This window comes from Bemisia tabaci, chromosome 9 (genome assembly GCF_918797505.1).
Source record: "Bemisia tabaci chromosome 9, PGI_BMITA_v3".
Lineage (NCBI taxonomy): Eukaryota > Metazoa > Arthropoda > Insecta > Hemiptera > Aleyrodidae > Bemisia > Bemisia tabaci.
In genome coordinates, this window is record NC_092801.1 from 1,290,201 (window position 1) to 1,312,564 (window position 22,364).

Below are 22,364 nucleotides of genomic sequence, written 5' to 3' on the forward strand. Positions count from 1 at the left end.
CTGAAAAAATTGTTTCCTAAATACAAGGCGAAGCCGTCTTAGACCAAGTAAACTGGATACTTAAAAAGTATCGACAAGAAACGGAGGTTTGAACTAAGACAACGGAGTTACCTTGGATCAAGAAATAGCGTTTTCTCAATCCAACGCTCCACGTCCCCTTAAAAGAAGAAAGCGTTTACTTAAAAAAAGGAAACATTCCATGCCGTGAAAATATTTCCTAAATTTAAGAAATTATCGTTGGTTTGAAGTGAGTATCCGTCGTATTGATCTAGGTAAACTGTTTACTTAGAAATAGGAAACAGTTGCGTAACTCCCACGTGCATTTACTGGCTTCAAGTTAATGGTTTGTTTAAAATTAGTAAACGGCGTGTTGGACGGGAATGCGCGTTTATTGTATTGAAACCAACTGTTGTCTTAGAATTAGTAAACGGGGACGCCCGGCATGAATGGATGTTGCCTAACTCCCAGGCGTGTTTACTTATTTCTAGCCAATTGTTGTTTTAAATTTAGTAAATAGTCACTGCAGGTATGCACACTGCACCCATATCATATGTATTATTATTGATCAATAATAGCAAAAAATGGTTTAATTTATCGAATTTTTGATGAAAAAAATTTTCAATTGTATATCTGCAAGTATCGAAGACTCGACATGGCAAGTACCGACTTGCAAATTTTGGCCTACCTATCGGGATTTGAACTTGGGACCTACAGTTTACGAACCTAACACCCTACCTACTTAGCCATCGGGGCTTATGTCTACGTCGGCCGAATTTACACTATATAAGTCATTGACTTAGGCTCTCACCATTATTGTGATAGTCAATATGCGTGAGACCTGATGGGTTAAGATTTTTTGAACCCGAAAAGATGAATTTGGAGCAAAAAAGAAATACGCGTGTTACTGTTGTCACTTTTTTTACGTTTATTTTTGTTTCTTTCCCATCTTATATTAATTTTTAATCTCTTTAAAAAGAATTTAAAGCAATGCGCCTTTTTTAAAATTTTCTCTCTTCATTTTTTCTTGAAGAATCGCTGACTTTAAAAAAATAAGAATAAAGAATGAAACTCTTCGAAAATGTTTGTAACACAATAACTTTTTATTTTTGATGACTGAGATTGTTACATTTTTTAAATGTTACTAGTTCTATTCAATTCGATTATAATATTCATATTCAAGACTATTCTGGACCATTTATTAGACTTTTCTATTTCAATTAGAATATTAATAGTCTTTCTATTCAATCGTTCTAATTAATTCACATCGGGCGGAAAAGGAAGAAGGTGAGCACTATAAAAGAAACATTAATAGTTCTAATTCCTTACTTTAAAAAATAAGATTTGAAAAATAAGCTTTGAGATTTTCTGGATTAAGGCATCTTTTTCCGTGGACAGTCACAATTTATTCATAAAAAAGTTCAATCTTCGATTACTCTTATATTTTACTCAGTTTACATAATCACACGCGTGACGTTCTAATATTTTATTGTATAGCTGCACTTCATTTTCGTTACACTCTCTAAAGTTGATAGGAAGGTGGTAAAGAAGTGCTGGATCCACCCTATTTTGCAGGGAAACAAGGTAAAAAGGGTCAAATGCTTCAATTACGGTAACAAATGTTGAGCTCTTATGAGTATCCGTACAAGACTGTGGAGGGAGGGGGGGGGGCGGAAAGATCGGTCCCGACAGGCCCTTCGACCCAAAATTTCCCCGGACACAAATGAATCAAAGTTTTAAATATCAACAATTTTGCACTCGCAAATTCCTTTCAAAAATACAGAAAAAACTGTATTTTGTTTTCGATCCACTCCATTGTTGCGTTCATAAATCAAAGGGACCCGGAAAATCGATATTGAACAGTGTAAACACTACGTAGCAGCAGAGTTATTCGATTATCTTCATCTGTCAACTTGGTGGGTGACATGCTGAAAAGTATGATTCTCTCCACATTTTTTAATTTCTTCCTCGGCCCTTAGCATAAGCATGCATTTTATTTGACCCTTTTTAATTCTATCTGCGAGGGATCTTTCATTCATCAGGAGAGGAAAAGTAAGGAAGAAAATAAGTAAAAAAAATTGCGATTTTTTAGTGTGAGGAAATACATTGTCCGATGAAACTGAACTGAGGCAATGCAAAAAACTCCCGGCTTCAATCTACTTATGTATTTAAGTCCTCTTTATGAGGCCCCCTTCATTTAAAAATAAAAATTAAAACTTCAAATACACAGTGCCGATCTATTTAAAACAACGCAAATATTTCCTCTTCCTCTCCTTCTTTACTTCTTTATTTATTTAATTTTTTGTCGACGCCGAGCATATGAGTGATTTCTCAAAGGACACATTAAATGAATTTCTCCCTAAAGAACAATTATTTTGTAGACAAATATAATGGGCATCTTGATTTTTTAACTTCCGTCTCCTTTTATTCCGTCATAAATGGTGTTGGTTTAAGCAGATGCTAACGGCATCTGGTAGCAATTGCATGTATCATTCTCATAGGAGGCGTCACCATCCGGTTTACTAATTTTAAGGAAACTGGTTTCTTCTTCGAAGCAAAATGTTATATTGAAAGTAGGCAACCGCACATGTCCCATGCCGCATCCGTTCCCCGCGGAAGGGACTCACTCCGTTTACTACTTTTAAGGTAACTGGTTTCTTCTTCTGACGTACCTTGTTTTCTTTCATCAAACAAGCTGTTGGGTTATTAAAAGGCAACAGCGTCCGGCTTATTGCATCTTCCCCCGCTGAGGGCGTTCGCCCCGTTTACTAATTCTAAGGAAACCGTTTTCTTCTTTCGACACAACGTGTTTTCTTCTACCAAGCAAGCTGTTGGGTTAAAAGAAGGCAACAGCGTCTGGCTTATTGCATCCTCCCCCGCTGAGGGCGTTCGCCCCGTTTACTAATTTTGAGGAAACCGGTTTCTTCTTTAAACGCAACGTGTTTCACTGTACCAAGCAAACTGTTGAATTGTAAAAAATCAACGGGCGTATTGCTAATTGCATCCGGTCGCCTCGAAAGGAGTTAGCCCCGTTTACTAATTTTGAGGAAACCGGTTTCTTCTTTCGACACAACGTATTTTCTTCTACCAAGCATGCTGTTGACTTAAAAAGAGGCAACGGCCGGACTCAGAAGGCGTTCAGCCCGTTTACTAATTTTAAAGAAACTGGTTTCTTCATTCAAGCAAAAGTTGGCTTATTTTAAAAAAACGTTTATTTTACTTAAGAAAACACGATTCGCTTGTTTCAAGCGAATCATGTTGTCTTACATAAAGAAAACCGTTAGTTTCTTCCAAGTCAAACCCGTTTTGAAATAAGTAAAAAATCCAAGTAGACGCGTTTACTTAAATTCAGGAAATCTTTTTTTTCCGTGTAACTTTGAAGTAGGCAAAAAAACTCTCTTAAATTCTCAGGGTCCACCAAGATCAAATATGTGCAAAAACTTACTCTAGGGTTAACAACAAGAAATGAAAAAGAAAAATGTAATCCCTGGACAATAAGAAATTAATATAAAAAATCGAAAAATCGATTCTGTGGCTCATACCTAAGTACCTAAATCCCTCGAGTGAACTTGAAAACACAAAATCGGTCGAAAATTTCTAATGAATTCTCCCCTTAAATGGGCCTGTGGCAAACTTATGCTAGAGCAAAAATAAGAGTTGTTTCTTACAGATAATGTTTCAAAAATCACGATGAGCGCATCGGCAAAGTCTGAAATGCACTCATAACTTCAAAATCTGCGTAAGAAATTTGCGGTTTTTTGAACTTCCCGCTTCAAAAGTGATACTACGGCACAGGTAAACATTTTGCTAGAGAAGTCGTTCCATCGTTGGTAATATTCAAAATGGCCGACGCTTCCGCAGTTTCGCGCGTAATCAGAGGAGAGATCACGGTCAATCAAGGCGGGCGAGGGAAATATGAACGTAAACACGCCGATTGTTATGTGGTCTTATCCTGATCAGGTGTTATTTCGTCCCGTTACACGTATTTTGGCGGAATGGCGTCGGCCATGATTAATATTGCCGACGATGGAACGACTCCTCTAACAAAATGCTCACGTGTGCCGTAGTATCATTTTTGAAGCGGGAAGCTCATAAAACCGCAAATTTTTCACGCAGATTGTGAAGTTATGAGTGCATTTTAGACTTTGCCGCTGCGCTCATCGTGAGTTTTGAGACATTATTTGTAAGAAACAACTCTTATTTTTGCTCTAGCAAAAGTTTGCAGCAGGCCCATTATGGCTACGGCAACAAGCACGACTCGCTTAGTAGGGTGAAAACAGGAATTTAAGAACTGTAAATTATCCAACAGCGTTGCATGATTGTGCAGAAAAAAAGGAATTAAATTACAGCGTTGTATAGGGATTATTGTTCAATATGGCAACGCTGTAAAAAGAAAGTATTGCATGTTGCCCCTTCAATATGCGGGTTATGCAATGGTGTAATAATGCCCCTTCATTTTTCGGGTTATGCAATGGTGTATTTTTCAAGATGGCGCAGCAGCGTTGCCGCGTGGTGCATGTAAATAAATGATTTATTTATTGGAGAAATTTTGCAACATTGAATTTTACAGTGTTGCCAGGTGGGGCAAGAAATTAGTTGATTTTTCCGTACAGTGTTGCCAGATTGTGCAATAAATTCGGATTTTCGGACTTGTAAAAATTTTCAGTTTCGAGAGACCGTATCTTACCATATGTGTCGGTATCTGATACTGTAGATTAGGGTCTGATTCGGTAAAATTGAAAATTTTTCGGAAAATCACCCTCGTCCGATCCGGCGCGGACCGATGCGATTCTTTTACGCTATTGAAGATCGGAAAACTGTACGGACCGAATTTCGATACGAGTTTTGGTTTTCGAGATTTCGGACTTGTAAAATTTTCGGCTTCGGAAGACCGTATCTTACAGTATGGGCCTGGTATCGGATACTGGAGATTAGGGTCTGATTCGGTAATTGGATTTTCGGACTTGTAAAAATTTTCGATTTCGAAAGACCATATCCTACAGTATGGACCTGGTATCGGATACTGGAGAGTAGGGTCTGATTCCGGAAATTGGATTTTCGGACTTGTAAAAATTTTCGATTTCGAAAGACCATATCCTACAGTATGGACCTGGTATCGGATACTGGAGAGTAGGGTCTGATTCCGGAAATTGTATTTTCGGACTTGTAAAAATGTTCGATTTCGAAAGACCATATCCTACAGTATGGACCTGGTATCGGATACTGGAGAGTAGGGTCTGATTCGGGCAATTGGATTTTCGGACCAGTAAAATTTTTGGGATCAATAGACCATATCCTCCAGTATGGTATCGGTGACTGGAGAGGAGGGTCTGATTCGGGATATTAAAACATTATCTAAGTCCTACGCTGGAAAATATTTTTGGAAAATTCTCCTCCTCCGATCCATCCCAACCCGACACGATTCTTTTACACTATCGAAGATCGGAAAACCGTACGACCCGAATTTTGAGACGACTTTTAGTTTTTGAGAAAATCCAACTTTCACCTAAGTCGCATGCGTATCTTATATGTATATACGAGTTTTTACGCTTGCTCGAATAAATGGGTTGGTAGTTCACTCTTGACAGGTTGTATGTCCGATTGTAAAAACACATCTATGATATATACCTATCTTATGTGTATGCGCGGTTCTGTTCCTTACATTGTTTTCAGATTGTGTAAAATATTCGGATTTTCGGACTTGAAAAATTTTCGGGATCAATACACCATATCCTACAGTATGGGTCTGGTATCGGATACTGGAGAGTAGGGTCGGATTCAGGAAATTAAAAAAATTTCGGAAAATTACCCTCCTCCGATCCGATTCTTTTACACTATGGAAGATCGGAAAACTGTACAGACCGAATTTTGATACGACTTTTAGTTTTCGCGAAAATCCAACTTTCACCTAAGTTGCATGTGTATCTTATATGTATATACGAGTTTTTTTATGCTTGTTTGAATAAATGGATTCTTGAGTTTTACTATTGTCCGTTTGTATGTCTGATGTCATAAACACGTCTATGACACATAACTATCTTATGTGTATACGCGGTTTTCTTCGTGGCCTTCGTAGACTGCGGTCCTCGCTCCGTCCAGAGTTCAAAATTTAACGTGAAATAGCTGTCTGTTCGTGGATCGTACAATGATGTGACGACTGGCTCTTAGTTTCAACGGATCAAGGGTATCAGAAAAAACTTAAAAATTGCGGGCAGCCCCCCCCCCCCTCGCGAACCGGATTGTTTAGGGAACTTCAGCACAAGCCTGCGGGTCCTCACTCTATACGTCCCGAAATCAATGTTCAACGTGAAATATCCGTTGGATCATGGGTCGCAGAATAATCTGAGGACTCTAATTCACTTGAATGGAATAAGGGTTTCAGAAAAAAACTTGAAATTTCATTGCGGGCAGCCCCCCTCGCGAACGGTATGTTTAGGAAACTTCAGCACAAGCCTACGGGTCCTCACTCTATACATCCCGAAATCAATGTTCAACGTGAAATATCCGTTGGTTCATGGGTCGCAGAATAATCTGAGGACTCTAATTCACTTGTATGGATCAAGGGTGTCAGAAAAACTTAAAATTTCATTGCGGGTTCTCACCCAGCGGTCGTGAGGGAGCAACGAAGTGCTTTAACTCCGTTTCCGTGCTGCGGTCCTCGATGGATGTGTCACGAGATGATCAATATTCAACGTGAAATATCTGTTGGTTCGTGGATCGCAGGATAATCTTATGAATCTTATTCAGTTGTATGGAGTAAGCGGTATACTCGATGACTTCGATTATTTACCACAACTTCATATGAGAATGTCCATGGTTGATGATTTCGATACTATACCACAGATAGAAAGGTAACATATCAATAATCGATGGTATTTGCTTAATATGTCGAAAACGGTACGTCCTAGACGATTTTTGACGAGAACAATCCGCTACATTTCGATTATAAATTCAATGAGAGCACTAGGAAGCCTCTAAAACAGTTAGGAAGCCCAAAATCAATCAATCAACAATTATCTAATTGGAATCCACCGTATTGCTTTCAGGGAAGTGTCGTAACCCGCGATGGACCGTTCGATCTAACATTTAAGGTAGGGTAAAAGATCGGTTCTCAGGTCCAAATTACTTCACACTCGATTATTTACCATAGTTTTAAATATAGTACCTATATAGTGAGAGTATAGATAAATGTGAAACTCCGAGAATCCATCAGGCCTTCACCGATGCCTCCGCGAATAAAGTCAGGGCCAAAAATGCAACCAACCTATGAATTTCAATTACACAGAGCAATTTACTAATACAATTGTTACGAACCATCGTTTATCAAGCACGTATTTGACTTAGTTTTTGCATAAATTTACTTATTTTTGCGGAAGAACGCTCATTTATGTACATTCTTAGCCATATTGGTTAGGATTGGAATCTACAGACTGGCAGTGAAATTTTGGGGCGTTAGAAGTTGGTTAGAAGGGTGGCTGCACTTTTGGGGCCCAAAACCCTCCATGAAGCGATCTGTCCATACTCTCGCTATAAAGGTACTCTAGTTTTAAATAGGAATACATTAATATTCAATTATTTCGATTCATTACCATAGTTTTTTAATAGGAAAACAGCCATGGTTAATTATTCCGATTCTTCTCCGTAACATCAAATGGAAAAATCTAATCAGTTGATGATTGCGAATATTTACCGTGATGGACCACCAGACGAGTTTTTTTAACCAAAATATCACGTAAACCATGATGCGCACACCGAAAATTACCGAAATATGATTCTTGATGTGTAAATTCAAACTACCCGCTCATGAAAGCTCAATGCTCCGCGTGATTCACATCACACGCTGAACATTATCACGATATAGTTTCTGCGATATAAAAATCTTGACACTTTGGATCAGCTATAGCAAATTGTTTATAGTTTGAACAACACATGATGGGAAATGAATACTTATTGCTCGATTGAGAAGCTTGCTGAAAGCGTTGTAGTGCTCGATTTGATGGTCGTAGAGCTTTGAGCAGTTCAAATTCCCCGTAACCATTATGTGAAATGAAAACGTTAATATCTTCGTTAGGAGTTGGTTTCAGTAATTTAGTTGCGTGAATCGTGTTCTCCATGAAGTTCTGGTTAAGAAACACGTATCAGAATGCTTAAATTCGCACCTTAACTAGTGGTCCATTTTAAATGGGAACGTAACAATACTCGATGATTTCGATTACTTACCACAACTTCACATGAGAATGTTAATGGTCGATGATTTCGATAGAAATAAAGGTAAAATATCAATAATCGATGGATTTTGCTCAATATCTGGAAAATGATGCGTCCTACACGATTTCTGACGGCAACACACCCGCTACTTTTCAAATATGAATGCAATGAGACCACCGGAAGCCTCCAAAAAATTTATCGAACCTAAAAGATGTTGAATTTCATTGCGGGAACCCCCCAGTTGCGAACAACGGTATTGAAAAAGCTCCAGTAGGTACATTGCTTTACGGTCCCCGTCAAAATCAGAACTGAGAACTCATGAGGGAACTGATACATTTGATTGTGAGTCAAAATCAGAACTTCATAAAGAACTTGAGATAAAGGTGACCGCAGAAGAGGATCATAACTCTAGTAAAGATAAAAAGGGTGATGCGAAGATCCATATAGAGATGGATAAAAAACCATGTTTTGAAGCCCCAAAATCGTGAGAATGATTTTTTTTTTTTTTGGGTCAAGAAGTGATGTAAATGAACTTGATGAGTTTATTTTAAATGTACAATCCATTGACTGTGATGTACCCAAAACTTTTAATGAAGTTGAGAATAGAGCTGATAAAATTCAATGGCAGCAGGTCATTAAAGAGGAGCTTGACTTTCTCACATTCAACAATACTTGGAGTCTTGTACCAAAGCCTGAGGATAAAAATATTGTTGATTGTAAATGGATTTTTACAATTAAGAAGGATGTTTGCGTTTGACGGAATTATGTGCATAATTTATGAGCCTTGGGTATGTATCCAGAACCTTGTGGACAGGGTTCATGAGTTAGGTGTGTTTAGAAAACGCAAACACGTTTCGAAAACGCAAACACGTTTCGAAAACGCAAACACGTTTCGAAAACGCAAACACGTTTCGAAAACACAAACACGTTTCGAAAACGCAAACACGTTTCGAAAACGCAAACACGTTTCGAAAACACAAACACGTTTCGAAAACGCGAACACGTTTCGAAAACGCATTGTAAAAACGTCCACTAAGATTCCAGGAATGCGAACAGAGTTGGTGAATAGGTTTGTCCGCTTCCTTTTCCAGACACGTTGTTACTCCATCTCAAACTCAGCTCCTTGAATTTTGACTTGATAATTTCTAATTTTGCTTATTTTGAAGACCCAACCATGGTCTTAAATTCTTGAATTTTGCGGTGGCTAACGGTTTGGCTACTTAATCGGCTAGCTGATCACCGGTTGGAACATATTTCACATTTATTAGCCCATTTTCTACCTGTTCTCTAGAAAAATGATACTTTGCATCTATATGTTTTGATCTTTTGTGGCTACTTGGATTCTTTAACAGAACTTCGATAGCTTTCAATCGGATATTAGAAAGATAACTGATCAAAATATGCGTGTCAAGTGTCATGCTCGCGTTTAAATAACCGAGGGTGAAGATTCATTAAATTTTACTTCAAATGAGTCTACGGCTACGACGCTGAGACAAAAGCACAGTCCTCAAATGGATTGCACCCTGGATATCATGAATATATTCCTCGCGGTACAACGATTATAGAAGAAACTGACCAGGGAAACTTTACAACGCTCTATCGGGTGAATACGTCCTGAATAATTGCGGGCAAGCGGTGACTGGATGTTCCATCATGATAATGCTCGCCGGCCACAGTTTTAGTGAAGCACAGCATCCTACATACCGCATCCTCCTAAAGTCCAGATTTAGCTCCCTGCGACTTTTGTCTGTTTCCTTAGCTTACGTTTCAACTCGATAGAGGAGATTAAAGTAAACACTTAGAGAGCGCTGAAGGATATATTCAAAGGAGAGTTATTTTGACGAGTCCACTTGAATTTTGACTTGCTAATTTCTAATTTTGCTAATTTTGAAGATCCGGCCCTGGTCTTAATTTCTTGAATTTTACGGTGGATAACGGTTTGGTCAGTAAATCGGCTAGCTGATCACCTGTTGGAACATATTTCACATTTATTAGCACTTTTTCTACCTGTTCTCTAGAAAAGAATACTTTACATCTATGTGTTTCGATCTTCCCTGCGACTTTTGTCTGTTTCCTTAGCTTACGTTTCAACTCGATAGAGGAGAGCAAAGAAAACACTTAGAGAGCGATGAAGGATATATTCAAAGCAGACTTATTTTGACGAGTCCACTTGGATTTTTTGACGAGTCTACTTGCATTTTGACTTGCTAATTTCTAATTTTACTAATTTTGAAGATCCAGCCCTGGTCTTAATTTCTTGAATTTTATGGTGGATAACGGTTTGGTCAGTAAATCGGCTAGCTGATCACCTGTTGGAACATATTTCACATTTTTTAGCCCTTTTGTCATGGGAACGGAGTTCCCCATGATATTACAATCGTTCCGTTGCTTTCGCAATGGGATTCCCTATACCTCTGCGACCTTGAGCGTTTCGCCCAGTCTCCGATTTTTGGTTGATTTTCCGATGTATCAAAAACCGTTGTATTTTTTAGCCAATCATGTCTCTACGTCAAGTTGTGTTGATTGCTAAAATTCGCTTTCAGCGAGTTTTTTTCCACCTTAAGATGTCGTGTCTGACTGGTAAATCTGCGCAGAACCACGAAGTTCCGTTTTTAGGCAAATTCTTTTTTTTGGGAGGTTCTGATTGGTTATTTTTCGCCATCAGTTTTCTGTTCGTTGGTGCAAAAGATCGCCTACCTCGTTGCTCTTGAGAAGCCGCCATTATCCCACCTCAAATTTTAAACATAGATATAAAGAAATAATAACCATCGTACAAGGCGGAAAATTGTTCTGGAGGACCCGTTACGGATATATGAGCCAAAATCAGAACTCGATTGATGGATTTAATCCATGAATACAGAAATATAGCCCCAGTTTACTGCCGCGATCGCAAATGCATTCTGACATGAACCTTGTGACACATGACAGCATAGGTAAACAATGTCTCACAGAGTAATGGGCTTGATCCGTTTTCTCTTACCACGCCAGTGGCCGAACCGTTGAAATCTCAAGGACGTCTTTTGTGAAGCCCCGCTCAGCGTCCGAGATCACTTAACTGTTCTCTTTTTCTCCTCCCATATCCGAGCGGCGAGATAGCTCAGATAACTACAACACCGTTCTGACCCTGGGAGAGTGTCACATTTTGTGGGAGCGGGGGTTCGAATCTCGTAGGGGACAGCTAATTTTTACTGGTTGTATTGAATGTTTTAGACCAATCATCTAACAATAATTAATACTTGGCAACTTAGGAAGCACATAGGTCCCTTATGATGCGTATTCGGGCATATGTGTAGAGTAAAAATATCATACGTAGGGTGTCCCAAAAGTACCGGGACTGGTTCTGTAACTTCAAAAGTAAGATAGATGCAGACATGATTTTGGTCTCATTTTAAAGATCAACTCAATACCTATCGATTAAAACCAAGATCAGCTCAATCGAATAAAAATTGACCGAGTTATGACAATTTGAAATTAGTGAGGAAAGTTTACCCCTACGGTTTTTAGGAAGATTTTTCGCTTACCAGGATTCAAAAAGTTAATATTCGTATCCACTTTCCTTCGAATCTTCCATAATTTCCTTTTGCTTTTCAAAGTACCGTCCATCAAACCGGATGCACTTTTTCATGCGCTCTTGCCACTTATCCAACATTGTTTTCCTGAATTCTTCCTCTGGGATGGAGTTGAAGAAGTTTTGAATTGCATTCTGGATTTCGGTCTTCGATACGAATCTTCGTCCGCGAAGCTCCTTTTTAAGCGTGGGAAACATCCAAAAATCACATGGAGCCAAGTCAGCGCTATTAGGGGGATGAGGGATTGTTTCAACTCCATTTTTACTCATAAATTCACGTGTTAAGCTCGATGTGTGAGGCCGCGCATTGTCTTGATGGACTATCCACGAAGCTTTCAAGTCCGACCGTTTCCGGGAAATGTGCATTCTCAACTCCTTTAGTACTTTGCAATAATACGCACTGTCAACTGTTGTGTTTGATGGTACAAAATGTTGATAAATGACACCTCGAAAATAAAAAAACACAATAAGCATCACTTTATCGGCCGACTTTTCGATTTACGGCGATGAAGAATCTTCCTTAAAAACCGTAGGCGTAAACTTTCCTCGCTGATTTCAAATTGCCATAACTCGGTCAATTTTTATTCGATTGAGCTGATCTTGGTTTTAATCGATAGGTATTGAGTTGATCTTTAAAATGAGATCAAGATCATGTCTGTATCTATCTTACTTTCGAAGTTACAGAACAAGTCCCGGTGCTTTTGGGACACCTTATGTATACTTTACGCCGAAAAAGCGAACCTGAAACTTAAATGCGTTAACTTCCGAAAACCATATATAATCCAACGAAAATAAATAATTGGTACATAACAGCTTTCTTGTATGCAAAGAAAATAATTAAAAATGTTAAAAAAGAGATGTCAACACAAAATTACATAGCCCCTTCAATTCAGAAGATACTACAAACGAACTGTACCTTAACATTTTCATATCCCAGAAGCTAACGTTCCCATGACGAATATTGCTATCGCTAGCGATTGCAAAATCCAACTTGTTTCTACCTGTTCTCTAGAAAAATGATACTTTACATGCATGTGTTTTGATCTTTTGTGACTACTTGGATTCTTTGCAATACTTATGCAACCGGTGTTGTCTTCATAAATTAAAATGGGAGTTATTGCAGTCATATTAATACTACTCAGAAACGATTTCAACCAAAGAGCTTCCCTGACAGCTTCAAAAAGCTTCATATACTCTGATTCAGTGGATGAGGTAGCCACAGAGTTTTGCTTTTGGTATTCCAACAAATGGTACAGTTTTCGAATAATTGAAATAAGAAGCCTGTCGTGCTCTTTCTATCGTTTTCATCTGTTGCCCAATCAGAATCACAGTGACCACTCAAGATATCAGTAAATATTAGTTTCTTTGTATAGGTCAATTTCAAATTCCTTGAGCCTTATAGGTATCGTAACACCCTTTTCAAGTAGGTACTGCCACAAGATTTTAATGTTCTTGCTTGTATATTTACATAAAATACTTATTGCAGCGCACAAATCAGCTGTCTTGTGCATATCATTATGTACACCATGCTGTGCAAGTAGTCAGGACCTTTTATGACTCTTTTTTGAACTCACCAAGCTACCAGATAACTTAATTTTCATATGAGGAACCATGAGGTTGCTTCCATCAGGTGACAGTACTATGAGAATTCAAAAAAAAGTTAATTTTCGACTCCAGCCTACGTGAACAACCGATATTTTCCGGACAGACCTCGTACAGTTCCCAATTCTCATATAAATTTCCTCTCTCTCAAATTTCCATTTAGAAAAGCTGTTTTTACATCCATTTGGTGAATTAGCAAATCAAATTGGTTGGTAAAAGCCACCAGAATTCTATTCGAGCGAGAGGAGTCAAAAGTTTCATCATAGTCTTTAGCTTATTTTTTTTCGACTGAAGCCACGAGCAACTAACCGCGCTTTATGTTTTTTAGGTTTCCCAAATTCATCCTTCTTAATTGTAAAAATCCATTTACAATCAACAATATTTTTATCCTCAGGCTTTGGTACAAGACTCCAAGTATTGTTGAATGTGAGAAAGTCAAGCTCCTCTTTAATGACCTGCTGCCATTGAATTTTATCAGCTCTATTCTCAACTTCATTAAAAGTTTTGGGTACATCACAGTCAATGGATTGTACATTTAAAATAAACTCATCAAGTTCATTTACATCACTCCTTGACCCAAAAAAAAAAAAATCATTCTCACGATTTTGGGGCTTCAAAACATGGTTTTTTATCCATCTCCATATGGATCTTCGCATCACCCTTTTTGTCTTTACTAGAGTTATGATCCTCTTCTGCGGTCACCTTTATCTCAAGTTCTTTATGAAGTTCTGATTTTGACTCACAATCAAATGCATCAGTTCCCTCATGAGTTCTCAGTTCTGATTTTGACGGGGACCGTAAAGCAATGTACCTACTGGAGCTTTTCAATACCGTTCTTCGCAACTGGGGGGTTCCCGCAATGAAATTCAACGTCTTTTAGGGTTGATAAATTTTTGGAGGCTTCCGGTGGTCTCATTGCATTCATATTTGAAAAGTAGCGGATGTGTTGCCGTTAAAATTCGTCTAAGACGCACCGTTTCCAGATATCGAGCAAAAACCATCGATTATTGAAATTTTACCTTTACATCTGATGTAAAGTATCGAAATCATCGACCATCAACATTCTCATATGAAGTTGTGGTAAGTAATCGAAATCATCGAGTATTGTTACATTCCCATTTAAAATGAACCACTAGACAAGGTGCGAATTTAACCCTTTGTTGTATGGGCTAATCGTTGATTTTGGACAGAAAATCTACTTTGTACAGTATTTTTTCGACAATAGAGTCAGTTGGAATCGATCTTTGTAGTTTCTTTTAAAGTTAGGAGATCAGACTGATAATGCTCCCAAAAAATCATTTCTTGCTTTAATTCAATTTAATACTCCAGCATAGAAATAAAGCTGAAAACCATTTGTTGCTTTCATGCAACGCTATGCAATAAAGGGTTAAGCATTCTGATACGTGTTTCTTAACCAGAACTTCATGGAGAACACGATTCACGCAACTAAATTACTGAAACCAACTCCTAACAAAGATATTAACGTTTTCATTTCACATTGGTTACGGGGAATTCGAACTGCTCGATTGAGAAGCTCTACGACAGTCAAATCTAGCAATACAACGCTTTCAGCAAGCAATAAGTATTCATTTCCCATCATGTGTTGTTCAAACTGTAAACAATTTGCTATAGCTGATCCAAAGTGTCAAGATTTTTATATCGCAGAAACTATATCGTGATAACGTTTAGCGTGTGATGTGAATCACGCGGAGCATTGAGCTTTCATGAGCGGGTAGTTTGAATTTACACATCAAGAATCATATTTCGGTAATTTTCGGTGTGCGCATCATGGTTTACGTGAAATTTTGGTTAAAAAACTCGTCTGGTGGTCCATCACGGTAAATATTCGCAATCATCAACTGATTAGATTTTTCCATTTGATGTTACGGTGAAGAATCGGAATAATTGACCATCGCTGTTTTCCTATCAAAAAACTATGGTAATGAATCGAAATAATTGAATATTATTGTATTCCTATTTAAAACCAGAGTACCTTTATAGCGAGAGTATGGACAGATCGCTTCATGGAGGGTTTTGGGCCCAAAAGTGCAGCCGCACCCTTCTAACCAACTTCTAACGCCCCAAAATTTCACTGCCAGTCTGTAGATTCCAATTCTAACCAATATGGCTCAGAATGTACATAAATGAGCGTTCTTCCGCAAAAATAAGTAAATTTATGCAAAAACTAAGTCAAATACGTGCTTGATAAACGATGATTCGTAACAATTGTATTAGTAAATTGATCTGTGTAATTGAAATTCATAGGTTGGTTTTATTTCTACCCTTAACTTTATTCACGGAGGCATCGGTGAAGGCCTGATGGATTTTCGGAGTTTCACATCTGTCTATACTCTCACTATACAGGTACTATATTTAAAACTATGGTAAAATAATCGAGTGTGAAGTAATTTGGACCTGAATATTGATCTTTTACCACACTTTAAATATTAGATCGCGGGTTACGACACGTCCCTGAAAACAATACGGTGGATTCCAATAAGATAATTATTGATTGATTGATTTCATGCTTCCTATCTGTTTTAGAGGCTTCCTAGTGCTCTCATTGAATTTATAATCGAAATGTAGCGGATTGTTCTCGTCAAAAATCGTCTAGGACGTACCGTTTTCGACATATCAAGCAAAAACCATCGATTATTGATATGTTACCTTTCTATCTGTGGTATAGTATCGAAATCATCAACCATGGACATTCGCATATGAAGTTGTGGTAAATAATCGAAGTCATCGAGTATACCGCTTACTCCATACAACTGAATAAGATTCATAAGATTATCCTGCGATCCACGAACCAACAGATATTTCACGTTGAATATTGATCATCTCGTGACGCATCCATCGAGGACCGCAGCACGGAAACGGAGTTAAAGCACTTCGTTGCTCCCTCACGACCGCTGGGTGAGAACCCGCAATGAAATTTTAAGTTTTTCTGACACCCTTGATCCATACAAGTGAATTAGAGTCCTCAGATTATTCTGCGACCCATGAACCAACGGATATTTCACGTTGAACATTGATTTCGGGATGTATAGAGTGAGGACCCGTAGGCTTGTGCTGAAGTTTCCTAAACATACCGTTCGCGAGGGGGGCTGCCCGCAATTTTTAAGTTTTTTCTGATATCCTTGATCCGTAGAAACTAAGAGCCAGTCGTCACATCGTTGTGCGATCCATGAACACACAACTATTTCACGATGAATTTTGAACTCTGGACGGAGCGAGGACCGCAGTCTACGAAGGCCACGAAGAAAACCGCGTATACACATAAGATAGGTATGTGTCATAGACGTGTTTATGACATCAGACATACAAACGGTGAATAGTAAAACTCAAGAATCCATTTATTCAAACAAGCATAAAAAACTCGTATATACATATAAGATACGCATGCGACTTAGGTGAAAGTTGGATTTTCTCGAAAACTAAAAGTCGTATCAAAATTCGGTCTGTACAGTTTTCCGATCTTCCATAGTGTAAAAGAATCGCATCGTCGGACGATCGGAGGAGGGTAATTTTCCGAAAATTTTTCCAGCGTAGGACTTAGATAATGTTTTAATATCCCGAATCAGACCCTACTCTCCAGTATCCAATACCTGACCCATACTGTAGGTGTACTGTTCTAATGATTCCGAAAATTTTACAGGTTTTCGATCCATCAAACTGAAATTGCAATATACAATCCCAGTTGCTTATTCCAAAACACAAGGTTCGGATACAAATCTCCAAGCGCACACTCACCAGTCTCCGATACCAGACCCATACTGGAGGATATGGTCTATTGATCCCAAAAATTTTACAAGTCCGAAAATCCAATTTCCGGAATCAGACCCTACTCTCCAGTATCCGATACCAGGTCCATACTGTAGGATATGGTCTTTCGAAATCGAAAATTTTTACAAGTCCGAAAATCCAATTTCCGGAATCAGACTCTACTCTCCAGTATCCGATACCAGGTCCATACTGTAGGATATGGTCTATCGTGGATGCCGCCAAAATTTTACAAGTCCGAAATCTCGAAAACCAAAACTCGTATCGAAATTCGGTCCGTACAGTTTTCCGATCTTCGATAGCGTAAAAGAATCGAATCGATCCGCGGCGGATCGGACGAGGGTGATTTTCCGAAAATTTTCCAATTTCCCGAATCAGACCCTAATCTACAGTATCTGATACCGACCCATACTGCAAGATACGGTCTCTCGAAACCGAAAATTTTTACAAGTCCGAAAATCCGAATTTTTTGCACAATCTGGCAACATTGTACGGAAAAATCGACTAATTTCTTGCCCCATCTGGCAACACTGTAAAATGCAATGTTGCAAAATTTCACCAATAAATAAATCATTTATTTACGTGCCCCGTTCGGCAACGCTGCTGCGCCATCTTGAAAAATACACCATTGCATAACCCGAAAAATGAAGGGGCATTATTACACCATTGCATAACCCGCATATTGAAGGGGCAACATGCAATACTTTCTTTTTACAGCGTTGCCATATTGAACAATAATCCCTATACAACGCTGTAATTTAATTCCTATTTTTCTGCACAATCATGCAACGCTGTTGGATAATTTACTGTTCTAAAATCCTCATTTTCAGACTACTAACTGTACCTTAAAATTTTCATATCCGAGAAGCAAAAGTTCCCATGACGAATATTGCTATCGCTAGCGATTGCAAAAACCAACGTGTTTTCTCTCAAAACTGTTGGGACCAATGGAAAGAGCATGAAATTTTCTTTTCAAAACACATATTACATCAAAATTTAACTGAAGCCAAACTTAATTTAACTGAATTTTTTTTGAACTGAATTTAACTTGAAATCAAAGATGGTGGGAAGACCTTTTTAGGGCTTTTATGGAATGGTGTCAAATTTGACATTTTTTACTTTTTTTAAATTTTGGCTTGAATTTCGATTAGTGTGACCCTTTTTCACGAATATTCGACTATTTTTGAAATAAATTTTTTAATTAATATGATAGTCATGGTACATAGTAAAGGGAGAAGCACCTTACACGGAAAAAAAAGTCCTGCCATTTTAATCGTCGCGACTGCTGAAGGAACAGCTCTTGGCTGTTAAAAAACGGCACAGCATCCTGGTTGTTAAAATAACATTACCTTTGTCTGTTATTACAACAGGCGCTTTGCTGTCACATTGACAGTAAATGAATGTAACAACGACAGCAAAATCTGCTCAACCTTCATCGAATAGTCTGTTACACTGGCAGCGCAGCTGCTGGCGTAAACGCCGGTTCCCCATCAGATTGACGTTCACGCTGCCTTCGATTTAACAGCGGCCGCTGCTGTCGAAATAGCAGCGTCGCTGTTCTCATGACAGCCAGTTCGTTTTTGAATTTAAATCCACGCTGCTGTCGATGTAGCAGCGCTGCTGCTCATGTAAAAGCTAAATCGCTCTTGAATTTTCATTCACACTGCTGTTAATGTAGCAGATACAATGCCACGCAACTGTAAAAAATTATGGTCATACTTACATGTTTATGTAAATAGCTGATAACTGCTTAACTGGTTTCAAGTAAATGATACAAAAACCGTAGATAATATTCCGGTCAAAGTAACATTTACAGACTAAATCAGTTTCACAATGAGTTAATTTCACAAAAATTTTAACAGTTTAGATGCACAGAAACACTACACAAAGTATACATCTTTGCAGTTCTCGGTGGGGCAGAATTGATCATGGCCTTGAGGTCGTCAACAAATTATGTGAGGCACATTTTAAACCCTTCCTCTCCATTCGTTATTTTCATCTTTTTTCAAATAACCGAACTTTTTACTCGCAGCCTGGTCAGATACCGCACAGACGCTGTATTACACATTGAAACACTTTACGCCATTAAGACAATGTCACGTTGGCATCACGAATAAAAAACAACGTAAGAACCAAACAGCAGATCGTGCTTATGAGTTGAAAACACCGAAAATGTATTATAAAAGGTTTCAAAAAATTCTACCATGATTAAGATTTGCTAAATTATCACTTCATTTCATTTCAAAACAGCCTAAATTTCTTTGAACGAAAGAAAAGGAAAAAATCACACAATGGAATTGGGTCGGAAAGTATAGAGGACAGGGCTAATGGTATAATCTACAGGAAACGGAATCAAAAGAGTGCCTGCATATAAATATGTAAGGCACGCTAAAAATAATAATTTGATGCACTGGACGCAAACCTAATTGAGTTGAGAGTGCGTGTAATGTCAATGGTAAAGTTGAAACCAAAAAGCACAAATATACGGCAGCAGAAATTTCGAATTGAACGGATTCATGATGATGCCTCAAAAAATGGCGTCTGCCCGCAACTGATTACAGTGTGCCCAAATTTGCTTATATCGTAAGAGTTACTTTCCTATGGAGCTACTAATTTTGCAGATCGCGCACTGAGTATCAAAACTAATCACTTTCTTCGCCAAAATTCACTCGCAAACACAATTTGAGCACGATTTCGAAACGCAAGCGCAAGACTTCTCTGACTCAAAACCACTGACTGTTGAGCAAACGAAATCCCTTTAAACAATGACATGGCGGCCTCAGCGAACAGACTGGAATGCGGGAACAACGCCGAAGGAAGAAACAACCGAACGCCAGGCCCGGGCGGTTGGAGTTCTGAGAATTTCCCTGACCGGGCCCTTTGTCAGGACGGCGCGCAACCCTCGAGAAGGAGGGTGGGCAGTGTGGCGGGTAGGGTAGGAGAGGTTTTCTGCGTCACCGCTCGCAGCGGGGCGATCGACAACTGTATACAACTGCGCATGCGCGCTGCGCCGATCGCGCGGGACTGGCCGGGATGGAATGCTCCGTGCAACGGACAGCATTTTACTGCCAACTCGCTGTTAAATGAGAGGCTGCTATTTCGACACCCTCGCTGTTGCTTTAGCAGATTATTTCTGCAAATTTAACGACCTTCAAAACATTAGACCAACACCTGCACGAGTGTAAATTTAAAATCCAAACGAATGTCAAAATAACGTGTGGACTGTAAAATTAAAAGTCAATGACAGTCATTCCAAAAGCTTCAGGAACTGTTGATTTAATGACTGCGCCTGACGTTAACTCAGCAGTCGTGTGATGATGGAATAACATACAGAATGTTATTTCAAAAGCATCAATAAGATGTTGAGCTAACAGAGTTGCACACTTTTGTTTCAACATACTTAAAATGTTAAACTATCAGTCGCGACAACTAAAAGAACAGAGAAACGTCAAACAAATTTAACATTCAATGCGACTGTTAAAATGACAGGTCTTTTTTTTCCGTGTAGAGGGATGGTCATCTGGGAGGGGGGGGGGCATATCTGATCCGTTTACTGTTTGGACTATCGCAGCTAAAGATTCTAGGAAAAAAACTGTAAAATACCTATTTTTCGGCAGATTTTCATGAAATTTGGTACACCCCGGTATATCGACCTAGGAAATTCGAATTTGACAAAGATAGAGGCAACAATTTGTTAGATACCTGTTTATCGTCTGATTTGCATTAAACTTAGTATAACCCTGTATTTAGCCCTAGAAAATTTGAATTTGATGTTGAATTTAAGCAGAATTGAAATCAAAGATGGTGGGAAGAAGGTGGTGGCCATAATTTTTTAAAATTAATGATGGCGGGTACAATTTGAAAAGTACCTTTTTATCGGCAGATTTTCATGAAACTCGGTGTATTCTGGTATTTTGATCTGGTAAGTTCGAATTTGACGTTACTTTCAGTCTGAGTCAAAATTCAAAATGGTGGAAAAAAGATGGCGGCCTTAATTTGTAAAATGTCTGTTCATCGGCTGATTTTCATGACATTGAATATTACCTAGTATTTTGACCAAAGTTAGTCGGTTTCGGTTTGAAAACTTATAATATGAGGTAATAAGAGACAATTTGTCACACCTGTAACGCAAAATTTCCCATTTTCCAAGGAACGAAAAAAAGATAATTGAAAACAGATCATCAGCAGTTGAAGCAAATACTCTTGGCTTCATTATATAATTTAATCATACTTTTACAGTCATCAAATTCGCTGAGTTTCCACTTTACACTCACTGAGGCAAAAATCACTTCCAAAATCGGTCACACCCGTTTTACGGAGCCTTTTAATTTTTTCTGAGGAATAGAACAAGGTAAAAACAATTTCTGATATACTGTGATGATCTATAACAAAACTTCTTCCTGCTACTGAAGATAATCTCTTAATTAAACCCCAAGAGAGTGTCCAAATTTTTCGTAACAATGCATTAAATGACCCTAGAATCATTGTATCTCTGAAGACAAAAGGTAAGATTTTTGAAACAGAAATAATAAAAATTTAAGGTAATAAAATAAAAAGGATCTAAGTTTTAAGGCCAATTTTGGAAAGTGGGTGTAAGCGTGAGAGATAAACAAGCAGCTAGTGGATCACAAAAACATTCTTAACTCCATTTTTTCGAAAATATGGGTTGGTTCCTATCCGATAAACTCGGTCCAGTCTCGTTACTTTTCAACAATTTTGAAATAAGAATCGAAATCGGATCCTTACCTGATTGGTTGCTACAGAGGTTTTTAAAGCGAGGACGAATCCCAAGAGAAGGAGAGGCAGAGTTGTGGCGTACATTGCGGATTGAGATTTGAAATTCTGGAGGAAAATCCACTTAAGAAAACGGGAAGGTTTGACGACGGGGAATGCACTCGAGTTGTCGTCGGCGAGTTGTGGGCAGAAGCTTCACGAACGTCAAGAAAGCTCTGCCAGCTAGGGGTGTTCAAACGAATTCTTGCCGGAACACTATCGACATCGTCTCTTATTGAAACTGGCGGCAGTACCGACAGTGGCCATGATATCGACAACAGCCGGCCTTATCGGAGTTTTGAGAGCTCGCACTCAATACATTGTTGCCCCGTGTGTCGGTTTATCAGATTGCCTGGCGCGGCGGCGCGTAAAATAGATGTACAATTGGCAACAGCTTATTTACGCCAGCTCCGAAAACTCTGATCGCTATCGG

At 38.7% G+C, this 22,364-nt stretch overlaps 1 protein-coding gene across 1 annotated transcript in view; it reads right to left on the reverse strand.

Moving 5' to 3' along the window:
• LOC140225503 (uncharacterized) overlaps positions 1 to 22,102 on the reverse strand; it is a 41,709-nt gene extending 19,607 nt beyond the window's left edge. Inside the window, exon 1 of the mRNA XM_072304635.1 lies at positions 21,905 to 22,102. Within this exon, the coding sequence (XP_072160736.1) occupies positions 21,905 to 21,979 (75 nt within the window). The 5' untranslated portion in view covers positions 21,980 to 22,102. The remainder of the gene's footprint in view (positions 1 to 21,904) is intronic.
• Between the last annotated feature and the right edge of the window lie 262 nt (positions 22,103 to 22,364).